At 42.9% G+C, this 18483-nt stretch overlaps 1 protein-coding gene across 3 annotated transcripts; it reads left to right on the top strand.

Annotated features, from left to right (window-relative positions):
• Positions 1-7299: 7299 nt before the first annotated feature.
• Positions 7300-17690, top strand: ccnl1a (cyclin L1a). 3 transcript variants are annotated; one of them, XM_069703647.1, is made up of 10 exons: positions 7325-7686; positions 7978-8052; positions 8653-8762; positions 10650-10770; positions 10927-10991; positions 13970-14069; positions 14218-14322; positions 14544-14797; positions 14937-15035; positions 15860-17690. In XM_069703647.1, exons 1-10 carry the CDS (start codon positions 7447-7449, stop codon positions 16329-16331), a joined length of 1641 nt encoding a protein of 546 aa, XP_069559748.1. In that variant the 5' UTR covers positions 7325-7446; the 3' UTR covers positions 16332-17690. The 3 variants fall into 3 exon arrangements, with proteins under 3 accessions (XP_069559826.1, XP_069559904.1, XP_069559748.1); XM_069703803.1 differs by lacking the exons at positions 14218-14322; positions 14544-14797; positions 14937-15035; positions 15860-17690 and adding an exon at positions 11467-11480 and having other exon boundaries at positions 7302-7686; positions 13970-14063; XM_069703725.1 differs by lacking the exons at positions 13970-14069; positions 14218-14322; positions 14544-14797; positions 14937-15035; positions 15860-17690 and adding an exon at positions 11467-13935 and having other exon boundaries at positions 7300-7686.
• The last annotated feature ends 793 nt before the right edge of the window (positions 17691-18483 follow it).

Here is an 18483-nt window from a genome sequence, read left to right as displayed (position 1 = left end):
AGCAGATGGTCGTAATGATGTAAATCATTCAAATGGCACATGTTTGTAATTAAATGAGCCAGTGAGCAGTATTTATGGCCGTGCACCGTATTGGTGGGAAATACATGTAGAATCATGAGAAAGCTATGAAGGTTTTTTTTGTGTGGTTTTTTTTAATCTGGCCTTGGATATAAAGGAAGCCGCTCTTTTCCTGTTTCTGTGGGGCTGTCACATACCAACAACTGCAGTTCGTTTTAATCAGACTTCATTTAGTCACGTAGATACGAAGAGGTAAACAATATCATCTGTCACATGTTGGCTTCCTGTCAACATGTGATACATTCCACCCACGTCTGCTTCATAACTGGTGTGTATTTATCAATTTGCATCTCTACAGTTTATCTGCATCTGTATTTGAATCCTGAGCGTCATGTGTGCTGACTTGCTCTTCGGTTGATGATTCGTACATGTACCGTGTGTATGTTTTGCTGATAATGTGCTCTGTGTCTTGAGCTATGTGACTGTGTTAGTGTAGGTCACCTGTTAGGTCATGCTGACCAAGTTTCAGTTTCTGTGTACTTTGTACTGCCGCCATGACAAAATTGATTTATAGATTGAAGTGGCAAGTGGCCTTCATTTGTTTCACTACGTTCATCCCCCTCAAACCATACTCTCTGTTATCTCCTCACTACAAAGAGGGTGTAAACCAGTAAAGCTTTCAAGCACTGTTTTCACAAGTGGATCGCCATTTTGTTTGTCTCAAAATGAGATACACTGTAATTTAGTGGTGTTGGTAGTCTGACTTTTAGGCTAAGCCTGACAAACTACAACCTGACTCCAGCTCCATGATTAACACAGAAATCAGGGTAATATTGATTGACATGTATTTCATCATTCTTGAAAAGTAACTAGTTCTTTAAAGTGGTAAACATGAAATAGATGAAGTGATCCTTTTTTTAAGAAAGAAAAAGGAAGTTGTTTCAAGAAACACTCAATGTACAGTGCAATAACTAGTCTACTTTTGTTTCTGGTCTCTCTCTCTTATCACCCTCCAGATAGGGGCTCCTCCAGGAAACAGTCAAAAGGGAGTGTGAGGAGAGGGAGGGCCTGACTGCTGCTCTGACTCAAGCTCATCAGGAGCACTTCAGGCTGCCATCCCTAGCATCTCATCAGGGTTCCTCCAGGCCTCCACCAGACCCCCACAGGGAGACACCCCCTTCCCCCCTCCGGGGGAACAAGAATTTCCATCTCCATAGTAACTCTCAACTGCCCCAAACACACTTTGACCCTCCCCTGCCTGCACAGACAAAGACAGAGCCTGGGGCCCAGATGGAGGAGGAGCAGGGAGGAGGTTGGAAACCTGGAATAGTGGCAGGGTGTCAGGTGCAGAAGAAAGGCTGAAAGCAAGCAGCACAGTGAGTGAAGTCAAATGTAAGGTCAGTTTAGTGATGGGAAGAAAAGATCAACTGTAAGAAGCAACCTTAATGAAATACTGTACCTGTTTAAACACTTGTGCAAAACAAGACAGATTTAGACTTGATTATTAATTCATCAGTATTTTAATGAATTATTTTAATACTACAATGTAAGTCAAATATCCCTCTTATTGTATCCTCTAAAAGTCACACACACATGAACACAACACAAGGCACAACTCCTGAGTCCTGTTGGTGCACTGGTAAACTCCCAGTACACACTCCAACAGAAATGCACTTGTTTTCTCACAACCTGACTGATGCAGTCTCGCTGGCACGCACAGGATTTGGATTTCACAGACAAACACCCGCTCGCACACATCTACACTCACAGTCATGCAGACACACACACACACACACACACACACACACACACACACACACACACACACACACACACACACACACACACACACACACACACACACACACACACACACACACACACACACACACACACACAAGCCTGTCACAGGGGCAGGGCTAAAGAAGCATGACAGCGTGTCCCTTGCCACCCGTGGACACAAACAAAAGGCAGGCAAACACAAAAGAGACTGCACCCCCAGACACACACACACACACACACACACACACACACACACACACACACACACACACACACACACACACACACACACACACACACACACACACACACACACACACACACACACACACACACACACAACAATTACCCAGCCTTTACCCTTCAGGCTTTGTGTGTTATTGACATAATTCACTCCATGGAAGCTCTTTCCGTCCCTCCCTCCTCCTCCCTCTTCCTCTCTCTTCCTCTCTCTTCCTCTCTCTTCCTCTCCCACTGCTACATTTGGAAAGAATTGGCATGATGGGAGAAACGTGTGAAGTGTGTGTGGCATGGAACTAATTTCCCCCGCTCACTGGCACACATGCACACAAGCTTTTGGTTTGACTTCCTCCGTGTCGCTCTCTTCCAGTCCATCTGTGAGACAATGCACACGTGCACGTCATTCATACATTCATACTCAAAAGGTGGAGGAAAAAAAAGAAGATTTTGTCCTGTTAGCATTTTTTGTTTTCCATAACACGCACACATATCTATCGGCTAAAAGCCTTGCAGAAAGGATGTTCTTAAACACAGAACAATGAACACTATGTGCCATTACAACTGACTTTTCTAGCTTTTATGTTGTTGTCAGAGGGATGAATGGGATATTTCCTGTGACACAAAACAAAAGTGGTAAATGGTTTTCCTGACATTGACTGTCCTGAAATCCCAATGAATTTAACTCATTTAATCCATTCGTTTGAATAAGATTTTCTAATGAGAATCATCTGGTAAATCTTAATTACTCGGGAGAGAGGAGACTTCTCTTTGATAAAAATAAACATGACAAACTCCTTGATGTGATTTCCTTGGTAAAAAAGGGGGTTTTGCAGCTGATTTGTTGCCTTCCTGTGTTTGAGTGCGTGGCCTTGTGTGTGTGTTTACTAATTGCATGACATTTTGCCTTGTCTTTGTGTGTGTGTGTGTGTGTGTGTGTGTGTGTGTGTGTGTGTGTGTGTGTGTGTGTGTGTGTGTGTGTGTGTGTGTGTGTGTGTGTGTGTGTGTGTGTGCATATGGTCATATGCGTAAAACAGGAAGACATTACCCGCTTGTGAGTGTGCACATTTGTTTGCTTGTTTTCCCATTTGTTTTTTAGATAATCTTTCAAAACGAGTGCCATTGTAAAGATCAGTGAATTATTTTTTTCAAGCTGTTCAGTAAAAAAACAGATTACCAGTTGATGTTTTGACCTTGGAAACAGCAGTTGACAAAACAATCTCAACTCAAGGTCTGCTTACTCACTTGTTCTGAAGCTTCTGATCATATCACATTTTCACGTTTTCATTAGCAGATGTTATATTTTCCATTATTGTGAGCACTTCTCATCCATGTTGGCTTTAAGGTTCAGAGTAACATTTCATTCTTGACATAGACAACAGAAATAGATCCAGGGGGAATTAGGCATTGTGTAAGCAAATGATAACTAACTAAGAATCTCAGTAGAAATGCATGCAAGTTTTTTCCCCACTTGACCATTTTAGATTATTCGGGCTGTCGCTCACATTCTTCGGTTTTCTTTGCTGTGAATACAGTCTGGTATCTGCTCGTATTAGCGTTTGCGCAGCCCCTCTGAAGGGCGGACCAATAAGCGAACAGTGTCTATGGTTAACCGCATTTGTCCCACCCCACCCTGTGATTGGATGGCTGTTGACAGTGACAAGCGCAGCGTTAATGTATTGCAACTTTCACTGGCTGGGATAAAAAAAAAAAACATGCAGAATGTTCAGTGCTCAGCACCTCATCAAGCTGCTGCCATTCATCAAAACAATTGCTGTACTCAGGAAAAAAACGCAAACGGTGGACAAGGACCCTAGGTAGTTGCAGCGGTGGCGGTTTCGGCTGGTTTTGGCGCATGCTGATTGGTTATATTTAACTCGAGGTCTACACCCGGTAGGATGGAACGACTGAAAACAATTCTCCATGGAGGGTGGCCTGACCCATATTCACACAGTGAAATTGGGTCTGGTGTTTCACACCGGGCTAGTTTTAGATACTCTTGGGGTCAATTTCACAACGGTATTGAAGATTGATACTGAACCCTGCAGACCCATCTCACAGCAGACGTTTTGACCCGTCAAAACAGGGAAAGTCAAGTTGGATTTAATTCCAATAATAACAGCTGTGTTTCATTTAGGTAAGCTTACTCCAGCTCTGGTGATACGCAGGCCGGCTCGCTGACATGGTTTATTGTGGCGCTTAAGGGAACGCAGCCATCGTTAATGTTATTACTTACACCTGTGCTCTTCCTTCTTTGTCAAGCCCGAATCACTGCCATGAAAAGGGTCTCTTACAATCCTGTGCGGACCTTCAGGCAGCTGCTCGCACTCTGACCTTTGACCTTTCCTTTTATCACTGTTGTACTTCCTGCATCTCTGGCGGGCATGTGAGGGCATAACCTCTTTCCATGCCAGTCGGAGGCTTTGACGGACTCCCCGCTGTCCCACAACACTCGCTCTGACACGAGCTCTATCTCCTGCCCTCTCCTTCAAAACACAAACGCACATCTCCCTCTTTCTCTCTGTACCTCTGTACACACACACAGATCTGTGTGTATATTCTTGTAATCTCTCCTGCCTCCTTTTGGTATTCAACCTTTCTGACCCTGTTGCTAAAAAGCAATTCCCTCTCAGCCTATCCTCCTGCACTATCTGGGCCTTCACTTTATTTTTGATCCAGTCAGCTCTCTCCTTTCTACTCCCCTGTGCTCTTTCACTGGGGCTTTTTCCTTTGCTCATGCCCTTGCTTTGTAGCCCTTGACCTGGTGTCCTTCCTGCTTTGTGTGTGTGTGTGTGTGTGTGTGTGTGTGTGTGTGTGTGTGTGTGTGTGTGTGTGTGTGTGTGTGTGTGTGTGTGTGTGTGTGTGTGTGTGTGTGTGTGTGTGTGTGTGTGTGTGTGAGACAAATCTGGTCTAAATAGATACAACTCCTTGACACTCTGCATTTTGATACAAAAACATACACCATTAAGTTGACACGAATTATGTTTTAACGTTCAAATTTAATCACCCCCCCAACAAATACTCATACACACAAGCATACATACGTACTCACACGCAGGCCATTCACACACATTGGGGGTGTGATCTCCTCGCAGTAATTATCATAGCAGGACAGGCATGCACACGTGTCCCTGGGGGAATCTGTGCAAGTTGCTCGTAAACACACTCGCTCCGGGGAGTGGCGTGTGTATAACTAAGCCCTTGTTCGTCACTGGGTGTCCCTGAACGCCTCTCTCCTGCGTTGTTATGGCCGTTTTGGAATTCTGCAGTCCCGTGAGCCCTCCCACACCCTATAATTAGTGTCACCCGGGCAACCGTAGAAGGAATGCTCAGTATTCTTGTCGTCGTGGTAACTGCGTAAGTGAGGGTGCCCGAGCTGCCGGTTGTAGGTGTTGGTTGGTGATGGAGACAATGAGACCTCAGTCTGACACTTCTTGTATTAGTACAACTGAGATAGGTAGATCACACAAGTGTGTGTGTGTGTGTGTGTGTGTGTGTGTGTGTGTGTGTGTGTGTGTGTGTGTATGCGTGTGTGTGCGTGTGTGTGCATGTGTGTGTGCATGTGCCCCATATACTGTGTTTACATGATTACAGCTATTGTTTTAATAGCTTTCGAAGGATACGAAAAGAACCAACCACGGCCGGATCAAAAATGTCACCTGAGGCAGTCATTTTCTCTCGAGCTCCCCATTTTCCTCCGCTGTGCGCTGCACGCAGCACGATATTTGCCTGCACACCAGGAAAAATAACCAGAGCTGTTGTTGCTGTAACAAGAGCTGACCAGTGGATCACAAGATGAATCTGAGAGGGTCACAAGATCTTTAATAGAATAGAAAAGAAGAACAAAAATTCATGTCACACAAGTTTGAATCCATCTTCGTCTTTAGAGCTCCAATCTTTGCATTTTTGGTGAAATATTAGATGTACTTCTATTCAAATTTAAACAATCTGAATGGTTACAGCTATTATATTTTTACATAATATTTGGCTGTATCAATGATAATCCCCTAACAATTCTTTTTTTCTTCTTCTTTTTTTTAAATCAACAAATGCAAAAAAATGACTGGCAGTTAAATTGTGGTGTTTGGGGCCCTTGAAGGACATTCAGTCACCCACAGGTAAACTAGAAAAGAAACGTCTGTGAATGTGGATGCAACATTCACCTGTCGACAGTAAAATTCAAGTCAAACATTGCACTTAATTGTATTGCAAGGGGTTGGGCACAAGATCAGTGGGAGTCCTCTCTAACCTCAGGATGCCCTTTGCTTGGCTTGGGGCACAAGATTTTTGAGAAACCTTTACTGGTGGGTCTCTGGTTCTCTCTGCTGTCCATCTTTACTTACTGCAAGGCTTCAGGCTATAATCCTTCGAACACAGTGTTCCCTGTACAAGCTGTTCACATGAAGCTGTAACTTAAACACAATCAATGCAAGAGTCTTAAAATTAAGTTCATAATTAGTCTTAAACCATTTTTGCTCTGCTCTCGTTGCCTGGGTTGCGGTGTATTTAAACACATAAATAGAAAGTAAATATAACAAACTTCCTGTACACTTTGGGTAGAGCAGACAAACTGGTTTTTTTGTTTTTGTTTTATACAATCTCCTAAATTAATGCAATGAAACGTGTTTCTTTCTTCCTTCCTTCCTGTCTTTCTTTTAAACTGGCGGATTGATATGTTCCAGGGGTAGTTGTGAGAAGTCAGGACTTTCCCGTAAATTACGTCACAGAAACCGTTGGCGGTGAGTCGTTTCCTTCTTGCTGCCTTCGGGTGACGTCTGAAATATAACAACGATTAAAACTCACAGCGTGAAAATATCTAATGAGATGCGTAAGTTACCAACACGGGGACATTTAAAGAGCAAAATGCATGAAAGCAGAAGCTCATGGTAAAATGAGAATTCTTATTTACTAACAAATGTTTCATGCACCCTTAAACCCTGTGGCATAAACAGTTTCTGAAATTTTAGAAATATGTTTTATTTATTTATTTTTCCCATTTAAAATAGGACTACTTTTGAAGTTGTGCTGGTAACGATGAAGGACACTATTTAACATTTGAAAATGGGAAGAAGTCCATCACAGGGCCAAATACTAATTTGTTTGTTAGTGATTATTTTGTGACTTACATTACGTCACTCATTTTATTTAGTATGCGAGCAGTTTTAATTTGCAAACGTGAGGGAAAAAATTACGATTTTTTTTATTTTTTTATTATTATTTATTAATTTTTTTAATGACATGTGCATACACACTCACGTCCGACGTCTGCGAAACTATTTTACCTCGGCGGATGTGCACAAATGTTTGCGTGTCAACAGGGCGGTGACGTCACGGACTTTGTCAGTCACCCTGCCCGCTCCGTCGTCGTCCTGTCGAGGCTGAGAGCTGTAAGCTGGTAATCGGTTGAAGATGGCCGCGGGTCCTCTCTCTGTGTCTTCAAACGCGTCCACCAACAACGATGGCATCCTTATCGGGGACAAGGTTTACTCGGAAGTGTATCTCACGATAGACAACTCGCTCATCCCGGAGGAAAGGCTCTCTCCGACGCCGTCGATGCTCGACGGCCTCGACCTGAACGCGGAGACCGACCTTCGCATCCTCGGATGTGAGCTGATTCAGTCGGCGGGTATTCTCCTTCGTTTGCCCCAGGTGAGCCCGGTTGAACACGTTAGAGCCGAGACGTGTGTTTACCTGTCGCGAGGGGGGAGGGGGGGGGGCGTTTTGTCCGTAGAAAGCGGCAACCGATGAGCTTTTTTTTTTTTTTTTTTTTTGATGGTTTAAAACGCATCACGGCCTTGGTGGTTAGCCTCGTGCTAACGTTAGCGCTTTGACGTCGGCGTGGTGGAGTTAAAATGGCGGCGGTCCATTGTGCCCGGTGAGGCCAGTTTACTGTGAGTTAAAACTCCTGTTGTTGTTTTTTTTCTTTTTTTCTTTTAACAGGTGGCTATGGCAACGGGGCAAGTGCTTTTTCATCGTTTTTTCTACTCCAAGTCCTTCGTCAAGCACAGTTTTGAGGTAAGACCATCGTCTTGTTCCGAGGCCCTGCTCCTCTGGTGTGACAGACGTTCGTGTTACGTTAGAGGCAGCCATGTTGTCAATACGCGACGTCCTCGAGTTTCTCTTTTCTTTTTTCCTTTCCAACTCCGATGAAACAACGAGGTGACCTGCTAAATATCAACACTAAGCAAAAAAAACAAACAACAAAAGGACCAAATGCAGTCGCCTTTCACGAGCGAGCTACATCCCATAATAACCTATTACGTATTGCACAACGCGCCGGAAGCTTTTATTTGCCTTCTTCCACTTAGTCATATCTGCGTTTGATCATTCATCAAATAATCCCAAAACACTTCCTACAAAATCACTTACAGTGTCAGTAAAAAAAAATTAAAACATTCATATTGCTGTGACCTGTTAGTAGTATTAGTGTTATTATGCAGTCCTGATTAAACTGTAAATATGAACTATGGTCGCAGACTACATGTGACAAAATCTCTCAACTGTACTGTTGCACATTTTGTCACATTTTCCAGCCCTTGACTTGTGGTCACTCCTCCTGATATCAGTTTCTAAACCCTTCTTTCCAACTTTGCTCTTTGCTGTTGTTGTTTCCAGATTGTTGCTATGGCTTGCATCAACTTGGCCTCCAAGATTGAAGAAGCGCCACGGCGAATACGAGACGTCATCAATGTTTTCCATCATCTGAGACAGATCCGAGGCAAAAAGTAAGTTGTGACATTGAATTCAGTATTCCCTCTAAAATAAAAGTGTTTGCTACTTGAGACGTGTTGCACTGTACTTGTTAATCGTTGTTATCCAATGTTGTACGATGTTGATCTGTTTTTGCTGTGAAAGTGCCCTTTTGTTTATTCATGTACTCTAAACCATTTTAAAACTTTTCAGTTTCCGCTTCACTGGTAGTTTCAGAAGTGTAATTGTCTACATTTAACATCAGCTTGACATTACACTGAAATTGATATCTCAACAAGCTCACTTCAAAAATTGGAGTGCATTTTAATCACCGTAAGACGAGACACAACTACTTTGTGCCTTTGTCTTCATAGAAATCTGTTCATGTCAGTATTGTAGACCTTGGCATTAACTTGGCTTCTTTTTTCCCTTGCAACCAACTAACAGCGACCAGCTACATTTACCAAAGCCTGGGTGATGTGGAATGGTACGTAAGATGAAGCAGTCGGCATGACAACCATGATGCGAGGGGGTCTCCCTCCTCCCCCAGGCCCACCCCACCCCCTTCCTGTGGGAGACTCCCGTGGTCTGAGCCACCGCGGGGCACTGGGATCGGGGATGACAGGTTGGCCGGAGGTCCTTGGCCCCTGGGGCACCTTGAGGACTCCTGTGGTTCAGTCTTAAGCTTTGGGTATCTGTCTGTCAATCTGCGGACAGTTGGGTAATGTAGTTTTCTTCTCTGACTGCTCCTCACCATGCATTTTGATTGTTCTTCAAGAGCAACATCCCACTCACCGACTGCAATTCATGGCTTTTAGAGAAATATCACCTTGTCTGTTGAAGTTACAAAAAGTAATTGAGTACCAGTAGTTCATGTAGGTTATGTTTTATGTGCGGGTTCAGTGCATGGACTGTAGCTTTATTGGTTTGGCATTATGTGCTATTAATTTGAGCCCTTTTAAAAGTAAGTATAATGGTGATTGTTATGTGCTTGTAGCAGGTATATTTTCTTGGTGTGGATCAGTACTCCTAAAATAGTTATTTTGTAATTGATATTGCTTTGATCTTTGAAGTGGTTTGCAATGCATGTGGTTTATAGCATGACATTCACATGTAAGTTTCTTTGGTTAAGACATATAAACATTAGATTTGAATCTTGATTTTGAACTTTGTCAGTTCTGTACAGATTAACTGTTGACGTGATGGAAGTGGGATGTCCGTCAGATTGTCAAATTCTATTTAATGTTAATCTTATGATGGTGGTTAATACAGGAGTTAATACAGGAGTTGTGTAGTTCATACTAACAGACAACTTGTGAATTATATTAGAGCAGACTTGGATCAGAATGCATGTAATACGTTTTTAAGTTTTCGATGATTGTTTTTTTTTTTTCTGCATCTCTAGCATTTTAAATAATCTGTGTTTAACCAGCAGATGTTTTGTTGCATAGTACAGTTTTGTTGGTAGTGGAGGCGATGTGTTGTCATTGGACAAGGGCAAAGTAAACAGAACTGTTTTTAGTCCTTTGAGTCTCGATAATCCACTCTACTATTTGATTTTGGTGTCTTAAAGGCATTTTATTGACAGTACATGATAATAGAGAGATCGAATTTGAGGTTTTTTTTAGTTCAAGTTTGAAGGTGTTTCTATGGGCAACAATCTGAGTTGATATTTCTGTCAAAGTTGTGGCACGAGGTGATTGAGGTCGAGGGCTGTCTACATATCTCACATGCTTTCACTGGAACCACAGGAGTCCCCAAACCCCAGCAAACCGTCAGGCATGCAGACAGTTAAACCTGTTGCTTTAAGTTGGTTGAAACGGGAAAAAAGAAAAGAGTGCAAGAATTCAAAAGGGCACTGTCTATTATGCTTATTACAATAGGGGAAAACATTATTTTATTTTGATTCCTTTATAAACTAGGGCTCCAAGTTCATTGATTCTTGATCAGAACTACATAAATACCAAAAACCAAGTCATCAAAGCGGAACGACGGATCCTGAAGGAGCTGGGCTTCTGTGTGCATGTCAAGCATCCACACAAGGTGAGTTGAAGCCATACTCATAACTCTTTAAAATATGTAGTATAGTTTAATTATTGAACCAGTCAGCTGTGCAGATTGTACACACGATGGTTTGTTTCTGTTTTTTTTTTTTTTTTATTTATTTTTTTTTAACTTGTACTCAATGTGTATTTCCAGATAATCGTCATGTATCTTCAAGTCCTGGATTGTGAGAAGAACCAGACACTTGTCCAGACGGCCTGGTAAGTTCCTTAGCAGTTCTTCACTGACCATCCCCCCCACAGCAGCAACCTGTGTCATGTCTGCAAGAAGTGCCACCAGACCTGGGCTAAAGATGAAGTTGAAAGACTTTCAAATGGTTGAATTTCTGAAGAGCACTTGATTTATCTGCCAGGAGCTTGGGACACACCCATTAGTGGAAACACCACCTGTCAAATAAAGGACATTCAAGTGCCCCTCATGTTTGAAGGCACAAATTTGAAAAGCATTCAACAACCGTTCGCCCAGGTCTGACAGTGACATTCCCTCACTCCATTTGAACCCTTCCACCTCTTTTTTTTTTTTTTTTTTTCTGATGGAGCAATTTGATTTATTGCAAGCCTGCTACTTGTCTCACTCTCGTCTGCCCTTACATGGCTTGCTGTAAAGTCTGTTTGATTTGCGGTGCCCAGGGAACTTCGTTTAACTTTGTCCTTTCTCTCTACTCTTTGATTAAAGGGTAGTCCATGCTGGTAAGTCACATAAAGAACCTCTGAACTCTGCCTCCTCCAACCACATGACCTCAGGAAGCTCCCCCCATTGGCTGGCTGCCCCTCTCCCGACAGCCAATCCCAATGCCAAGATTCACTGAAGGGGGCGGGCGGGCCTTTTCCAACAGCCAACATCGTCTTGTTTTCTCTTGGGTGTCCAAAAGGATTTGTATTTTTTGGTCTTGCTACAAAGGTGTTTAACTGTAATTCCTATTTTTTGCCAAGTAGCTACAGATAGATTCATATTCTAACTTTCTAGTTTACTTGCATTTAGCAATGAAGTAAACTTAGCCAGAAGAGAGAATTCTTCACCAGTTAACCTGCCTATTTTTTTTATTTATTTTTTTATATATTGACAGTAGATTACTGTGTCTTGTCCCCAACTGACGTGGTGTCCAGACATGTCTGTTTTACAGGCTGATCCAGTTCTCGGGTTTTGCCTCCAAGGACCTGTCTCACCCACGCAGCAATCAGAATCCAACGGCCCCGTGTTACCTATAGTAACGTTGACATAGCAGTTTCACACTGACCTACCAGAGAGCAGGTCAGGTCGTTTGTTAGAGGCAGGTTAGACTGGATGTGATCTCTGTATGGCAGCTTTTTAGCATTTGCAGCAAACTTCCGCTTGCAGTCTACATGTATTGTATGTATGGGTGGAAATTGACACAGTGAAATTCATATGGAAAAGTGTCACCGCTATACAAAGGAAGTTTGACTGCCTTCAGATGAGCTGTAGTATTTTTTTTTTTAATGGTTTGTGGTTCTTTTCGTTATGTGGAGTGGCATCAGTGAGTTAATTTATCACGGGGTTTTACCATCACGTTTCTGTTATCCCACATGTTTTTGTCTTTATGACTTCTATGTTTCTTAAGGACATAGATGGTCACACCACCCTGATTCACAACACTGGCCATTTTGTCTTTTCTAAAACTCTTCCAAATGGCTAATCCTATTTTTCCATTGTCGTAGACAACGCTCTGACTCACAATCTGTTTTTAGCGCAGAGATTCCACTCAGTTGAAGTATTGAGACACTGATAACCACCTAATGTCTTTTAGAAGAGTCTCGCCACATCCTGCAGTTGCAGACGAATAAAATTAGTGGTCTTACAAGGGTCAGTTTCATCTCATGGCTTGAAATCATTTTCTTGAAGGGGGGAGGGCTTGGTTGCTTTTGTGCAGCTCAACTTTCTAATCACCATGTCAGATAGTCACAATATTTACTATTCTAAATATTAGACCAGTGTTGCATCATTGGGAGTACACCGTCTTCCCTCTGACTCTCAGACCTCAGGTGCTGCATGCCATCATACGTGCTGCACCTCCCTATTCCTTTCAGATCTAACAATCTGAAAGTAGCAGCTAAAGTCTAAAGATGAATGTTTTACATCTGTATGCCTGCATGTTCCCCACCTTACAAGGCATGCGTCATTGTCTCAATCATCATTAAGCGTAATCTAGTTACTCTCAAGGTCATAGTGTGGCAGGAGGGTCTTGGTGGGTCATCAGTAGATTTTTTTTTATTTCCCCCCCCCCCCCCATTTGTGTCTTCATGCTTGATATGTGACGTACAGCACTCCCATGGATGCCCCAGAGAGAAATGGACAAAGTTAAACTTGACAGCTGAAAATGCAGATCTCAAAGCTTTGCAGCTGTTCTCTTCAGGGCAAATGATAAACTCAAAATGCTGTCGGTGTCTGGAATGGTGAATCTACAAATGATTACTTCCAGAAAATCAGCAACCAGTTAGTGTTAGTGCTTGTTCAGAAGTGACCAGCTACAAATGCTGGGATGGAGAGGATTAAAAACAAAGCCCAGATAAGGAGTTGGCCCTCTAGAGCAGTGATTCCCAAACTGTTGTATACAAGAGCCTGTTGAAGGGCCTAACAACCGTTCTTCAGTTATTACTTCTACAGATCACACTGATGTACAAATGAGTTGTTAACCATTTACCTGCACATAGCGTGGTAGGGTGACATCTGAGCCAAGAAAGCGTATTGCCAGTGTCAGTTCGACACCGAATCCTTCGATTTTATTGAGCAGAAATGAGTTGAATTTAGAAAAACGGCCGCGAAGAAAGTGACAGCGCTGGACTTGAAAGGTCAGATGTACCGAGTGATGCCACTTCTACCAAGCAATGTAAATGCATTGATTTTGAGACAGGAGCCTTCATGTTTTTGTTAAGCGTTATTGCATTTTTAAATTTGTGAATTATTTTTTTTATTAAAAAAAAAAAGAAAAAAAGTTTGGTCTCATCAGTGTTCAGCGGTACTTCTAATTTAGTTTGTTACATGGGCTGAACAGTTTGGGAACCTCTGCTTTGGAGAAAACATGTTGAAGATCACTGACGTGCCGTGTTTGGTAATGCTTAAAGGCGTGCCATGATTTAAACGATGAGTATGGGTGAGAGGTGGCTTTGTGTAGAGAAGCTGCTATGTTTTTGTTTTCTATTTGTTATTTTTGCCTTTTTAGGAACTACATGAATGACAGCCTGAGGACGAATGTGTTCGTGAGGTTCCAAGCCGAGACGATCGCCTGTGCCTGCATATACCTCGCTGCCCGCGCTCTGCAGGTAAGAAGAGGAACTGCTCACCAGAAACACGTTCAGTGACTTTGCCCAGGACGGTTTTTTGTTGTCACACCAGATGTCTTGCCATTAAACCGTCCCTACATTTACGGCGTCGCACCGTCAAACGTTAAACGTGTGTGCATGTTTCCAGATTCCTCTGCCATCCAGACCTCAGTGGTACCTGCTGTTTGGAGCCAGTGAAGATGAGATTAAAGAGATCTGCATCACCACTCTGAAACTCTACACCAGGAAGAAGGTAATCATTTTTGAGTAGCAAGATTCATTTAAATCGTAATGTAATTTAACCAATAATTTGACATTCTCTGCCACATTACATCATAGGTCCAAGAAGGTGAAAACTGCTCTGCTGTAGACTTGCCACAAGAAAAGAAAAGAAAAAAAAAAAAAAAAGCCCGTTACAACAAACATCAATACTCAGTGTAGTCTTTGTATAAACTGACTTTTTTTTGCCATCAGCCCAACTATGACCAGCTGGAGAAGGAGGTGGAGCGGAGGAAGATGTTCTTGGCCGAGGCGAAGCTGAAGGCAAAGGGCCTGAACCCTGATGGCACCCCCGCACTGTCCACACTGGGGGGCTTCTCTCCTGCTTCTAAGCCCTCCACTCCCAATGTGGTCAAAGTGGAGGAGAAGTCCCCGAACCCCCAGTCCCTCAAACCAGTTAAGAAGGAGCTGGACAACCGGACTCAGCTCAGCAAGAGTCCACATAATGGGTAAGAAACGAGACGTGTTTATATTGAGAGGATATTTTGGTGTTGTTTGTCTCGGAGTCAGAGCCGGGATATGTTCTCTGCAGCAATGTAACGGTGTTTGTGTCTTAAACCTCACAAACCTCATCTGTTTTCTCTCCAGGTTAAGGAAGGATGTAAAGATGGGGAGGAACAGTCGGAGCGGAAGTCGTTCCCGTTCAAGAACACGCTCACGGTCTAGATCCCGTTCCCCTCGCAGACAGTAAGCTCATTTACATGTACAGACTAGGGATGGGTCCCGAACATTGGAGTTGCCGTTGTGATCTCCAAAATCAATTAGTACAATTAGACTTTCGTTCTTCCTTATTTTCCCCCGTTTTTTTTGTTTTTTTTTACCGGCGCCTGGTTGTAATGCGTTACTCCCGTCAGAAGGTGGCGGTAATGTGCCTAAAGGCTGCCTGCCAGCCGCATTAAATTTATAAATATTATATATATAGATATATACTGTACTCTATATATATATATATAGATATATATGTTGACTTGGTTTGTTGTATATAATATATATAGATATATAAAGTACTGTATATACTGTGCATTTTATATTTTATATTTATATTTTTTACTGCTATTTACTGCTATTTTATTTGATTGCTTTTCTATTATTATATTATTCTATTCTATTATTTTATTCTATTGTTTCTATTATTGTCTTATTGCTTCTGTATGTATGCTGCTGTAGCGAAATAATTTCCCCTCGGGGATTAATAAAGTAAATACCTACCTACCTAAATAACATGGGGAGAAGATCACTGCTTTCAGGGCTCCGGAGGTTTGCAGGTAAAACTATCCGGTATTAGATGTCCTGGTGCGTGACAATTTTCTAAGAAAAATCAAATCGTTCAGATCGAACGTGTAGTTTTGCTCGAAATACCCATCCCTAGTACAGACATTAATACTCTGCTTGTCTAAATGTTCACCTGTATAAAAGTGGAGGTCTAAATTTGGAAAGGAAAAAAAAAATAGGCGTGTGATAGCAGATCATTGTTTCACTGACCGACTCTCTTCCTCTTTCCTCTTTTCCAGTTACAACAGCAGACGCAGTCGCTCGGGGACCTACAGCTCTCGTTCACGTTCTCGCTCTCACAGTCGCAGCCCGTCGCCCCGACGACATCAGCCCTCGCCCCTCCTCCCCCACCTCAAGTCCAAGTCCAGTCACCACGGCAACAGCGACTCCAAGCCCAGCGGGCGTCACAGCAACAGTGGAGGCGGCGGGTCCGGTCACAAGAGGAAGCGGTCGCGCTCTCGGTCGCGGTCCCGCACTCCGGTCAAAGTGGACCGGGACAGAGAGAGGGAGCGGGAGAGAGACAGAGATCGCAGCTCCTTTGACATCTCCTCAAAGAAACACAAACACGAGCGAGGAGCCGGTCACCGAGGAGACCGGAGGGAGAGGGAGAGGTCCCGGTCCTACGACCGGGACAGAGAGAGGGAGCGTAGCCACAAGAGCAAACACCACAGCAGCAGTGGGCACTCAGGACACGGCCGTCACCGACGCTGAGACGCAAACACACCAGCTGCGGGGCTGATGGTCACAGAAGTATGTTCAGTGCACACAAAACAAGATCAAGGTTGACATAAATATTTGCTGACAGTAATGTGTATGCAACACTAGTGTGACCCCCCCCCCCCCCAACCCCGCCCCTCCTCCCCGTTTGTTCATTTAATGCCATTTGGAGTCATTTCAACCCCGTGCAAAATTAACAAAACTAAAATGGAAGTTCACCAAATCTCTTCTGTCTGCCGCCTGACATTGTTGACACCTCGCGTTTGGAGACCAAAAAAAAAAAATGTCGACACACCAAGAAGTCTGAATGCTGCTCGTCTGCCATGACAAAGAACACGTCTAGTCCGGATTTGATTTTTTTTTGGAGATTTAAACGCCTCGTAGCTACGGCGTTGGGTTTCTGGGTTTCTAATTTGCATATTGATACTGATTGTTCAAATTATATACTTTAGTTGATCTTTATTATTATGTTTAATCTCATTGGTGTAAGTCAAGTAAAACATTTAGTGACGTTGTTCCCTACGCCGGTGTGGCCGGGAAACGCTGTAATCGCCCGAATCCTACTCGTACTTTCAGCAGGAACAGACGTTCGCTGATTTGGGAATTTGTTGGTTTTCATGAATGCGGCAGCCAACCCGTAGCTGATCATTTGGCAGAGGTGGTTGACGGTTTTGCATCTGAGAAACCCAGACCGCAGCAGGAAATGGTGTGTGTGTGTGTGTGTGTGAGCAGGTTTACAAATACGAAGCCTTTTTTTTTTTTTTTTTTTTCCCTCCCTCTGGTCAGACGGCATCAGTGCGGTGTGACCAGTGTGACGTCAGCCCCCGGGCCGGTCGTCTTCTTTTTCCACGATTCCTCCCACGCAAACACCCACGAACCATCTAGCCTACCCTTGTGTTCTTGGTTTTACATGTAAAGTTACGGACTTTGGGTAAAAAACTTATTTACAGTGTAAAGACGGATTGATGTCCACTGACAAAATGTGAACGCTTTGATTTATAAAAGCAAACTTCTCAGTGGAAGGATTGAATGAATAAATGTAAAATAGAAACATTCAGGAAAGATCAGTATGTTTGCACATTAGGGGACTGACAGGCGAGTGGGTTTTTTTTTTGTTTCTTTTTTTATTATTGGACAGATGTATGTTGCTAGAGCTGTATTTTCTACAGTTTCCAAAAAAAAAGCAAACTGGTCATATACTTTGATTTTCCAGATGTTTTTTTTATTTTATTTTGGGGGGGGGTGGGGGATTCAGAAATATTTTAGGGTTGTCAGTTTGTTACACTGGTTTTTAGTCTGCACGTGTCCATGTCCAATTTTTATTCAATAAATGAGTAATGCCACTGAGCTGTACACTCGTTATTGGTGTTATTTGTAATCTATAATTCTATATGCAAATTTATTATCGCGATGACCCGAGTCACGTTCCACCAAAGAGCACGACCGTGATGTAACTGCGTATGTAGCTTTAGTACCGGGTGTAACATCGGTCTTTAGTGCACAGTTGGGACCACATCTGATCTGAATACCCGTAAAGTGAAGGGTTTTGTTTTGTTGCACTCTTATGTCCCACAGTGAGCAGCCAAGTATTGCCCGCAAAATAAATCAGTTTTCTGCCCACCGGAGGGCGCTGTTGGCCTTGATGACGATGGCTATGCTTTCTGGCAGACTTTCCATGTTTGGCGCTTTAGATCATAAACCTGTAGGTTCTAATAAGACAATTAATTTTAATATTATGCAGCTCTTGGCATTTAAAAGGACGATTAAAATAATATATATCTATAGATAGATATCTATAGATAGATATCTATAGATATAGATATATATATCTCATCACAGACACGCCAATTTATAGACATTTGTCGCCAAACACAACTTGATATTTGAGGGCCCCCGCAGTGGTTTGGTTATTTTCCACAAGTCATAACGGTGTATTTCTTATTCGTTTTCTGTTCGTCCTTCTGAAAATAATCCCATCATTAATTCGATATTGGGCCTCAAAATGTGATATTTTTGGGGGTGTATCTGTTTGATTGACAGGCGTGCGCTCCAGTCAGGTTTCCGCTCCGGGTGGGCGTAGCGTCCTCGTGTGTCCTCGGGATGGACTGAGATCCGCCAGTCCCACGTCCCCAGCTCGTTCAAACGT

This window comes from Brachyistius frenatus, unplaced genomic scaffold, assembly GCF_029030835.1.
Source record: "Brachyistius frenatus isolate BFR_SWC_R1_liver_20210118 unplaced genomic scaffold, ASM2903083v1 Contig_1, whole genome shotgun sequence".
Lineage (NCBI taxonomy): Eukaryota > Metazoa > Chordata > Actinopteri > Embiotocidae > Brachyistius > Brachyistius frenatus.
The sequence above is the reverse complement of the archived record's forward strand: the minus strand, read 5'-3'. Positions and strand labels throughout refer to the sequence as shown.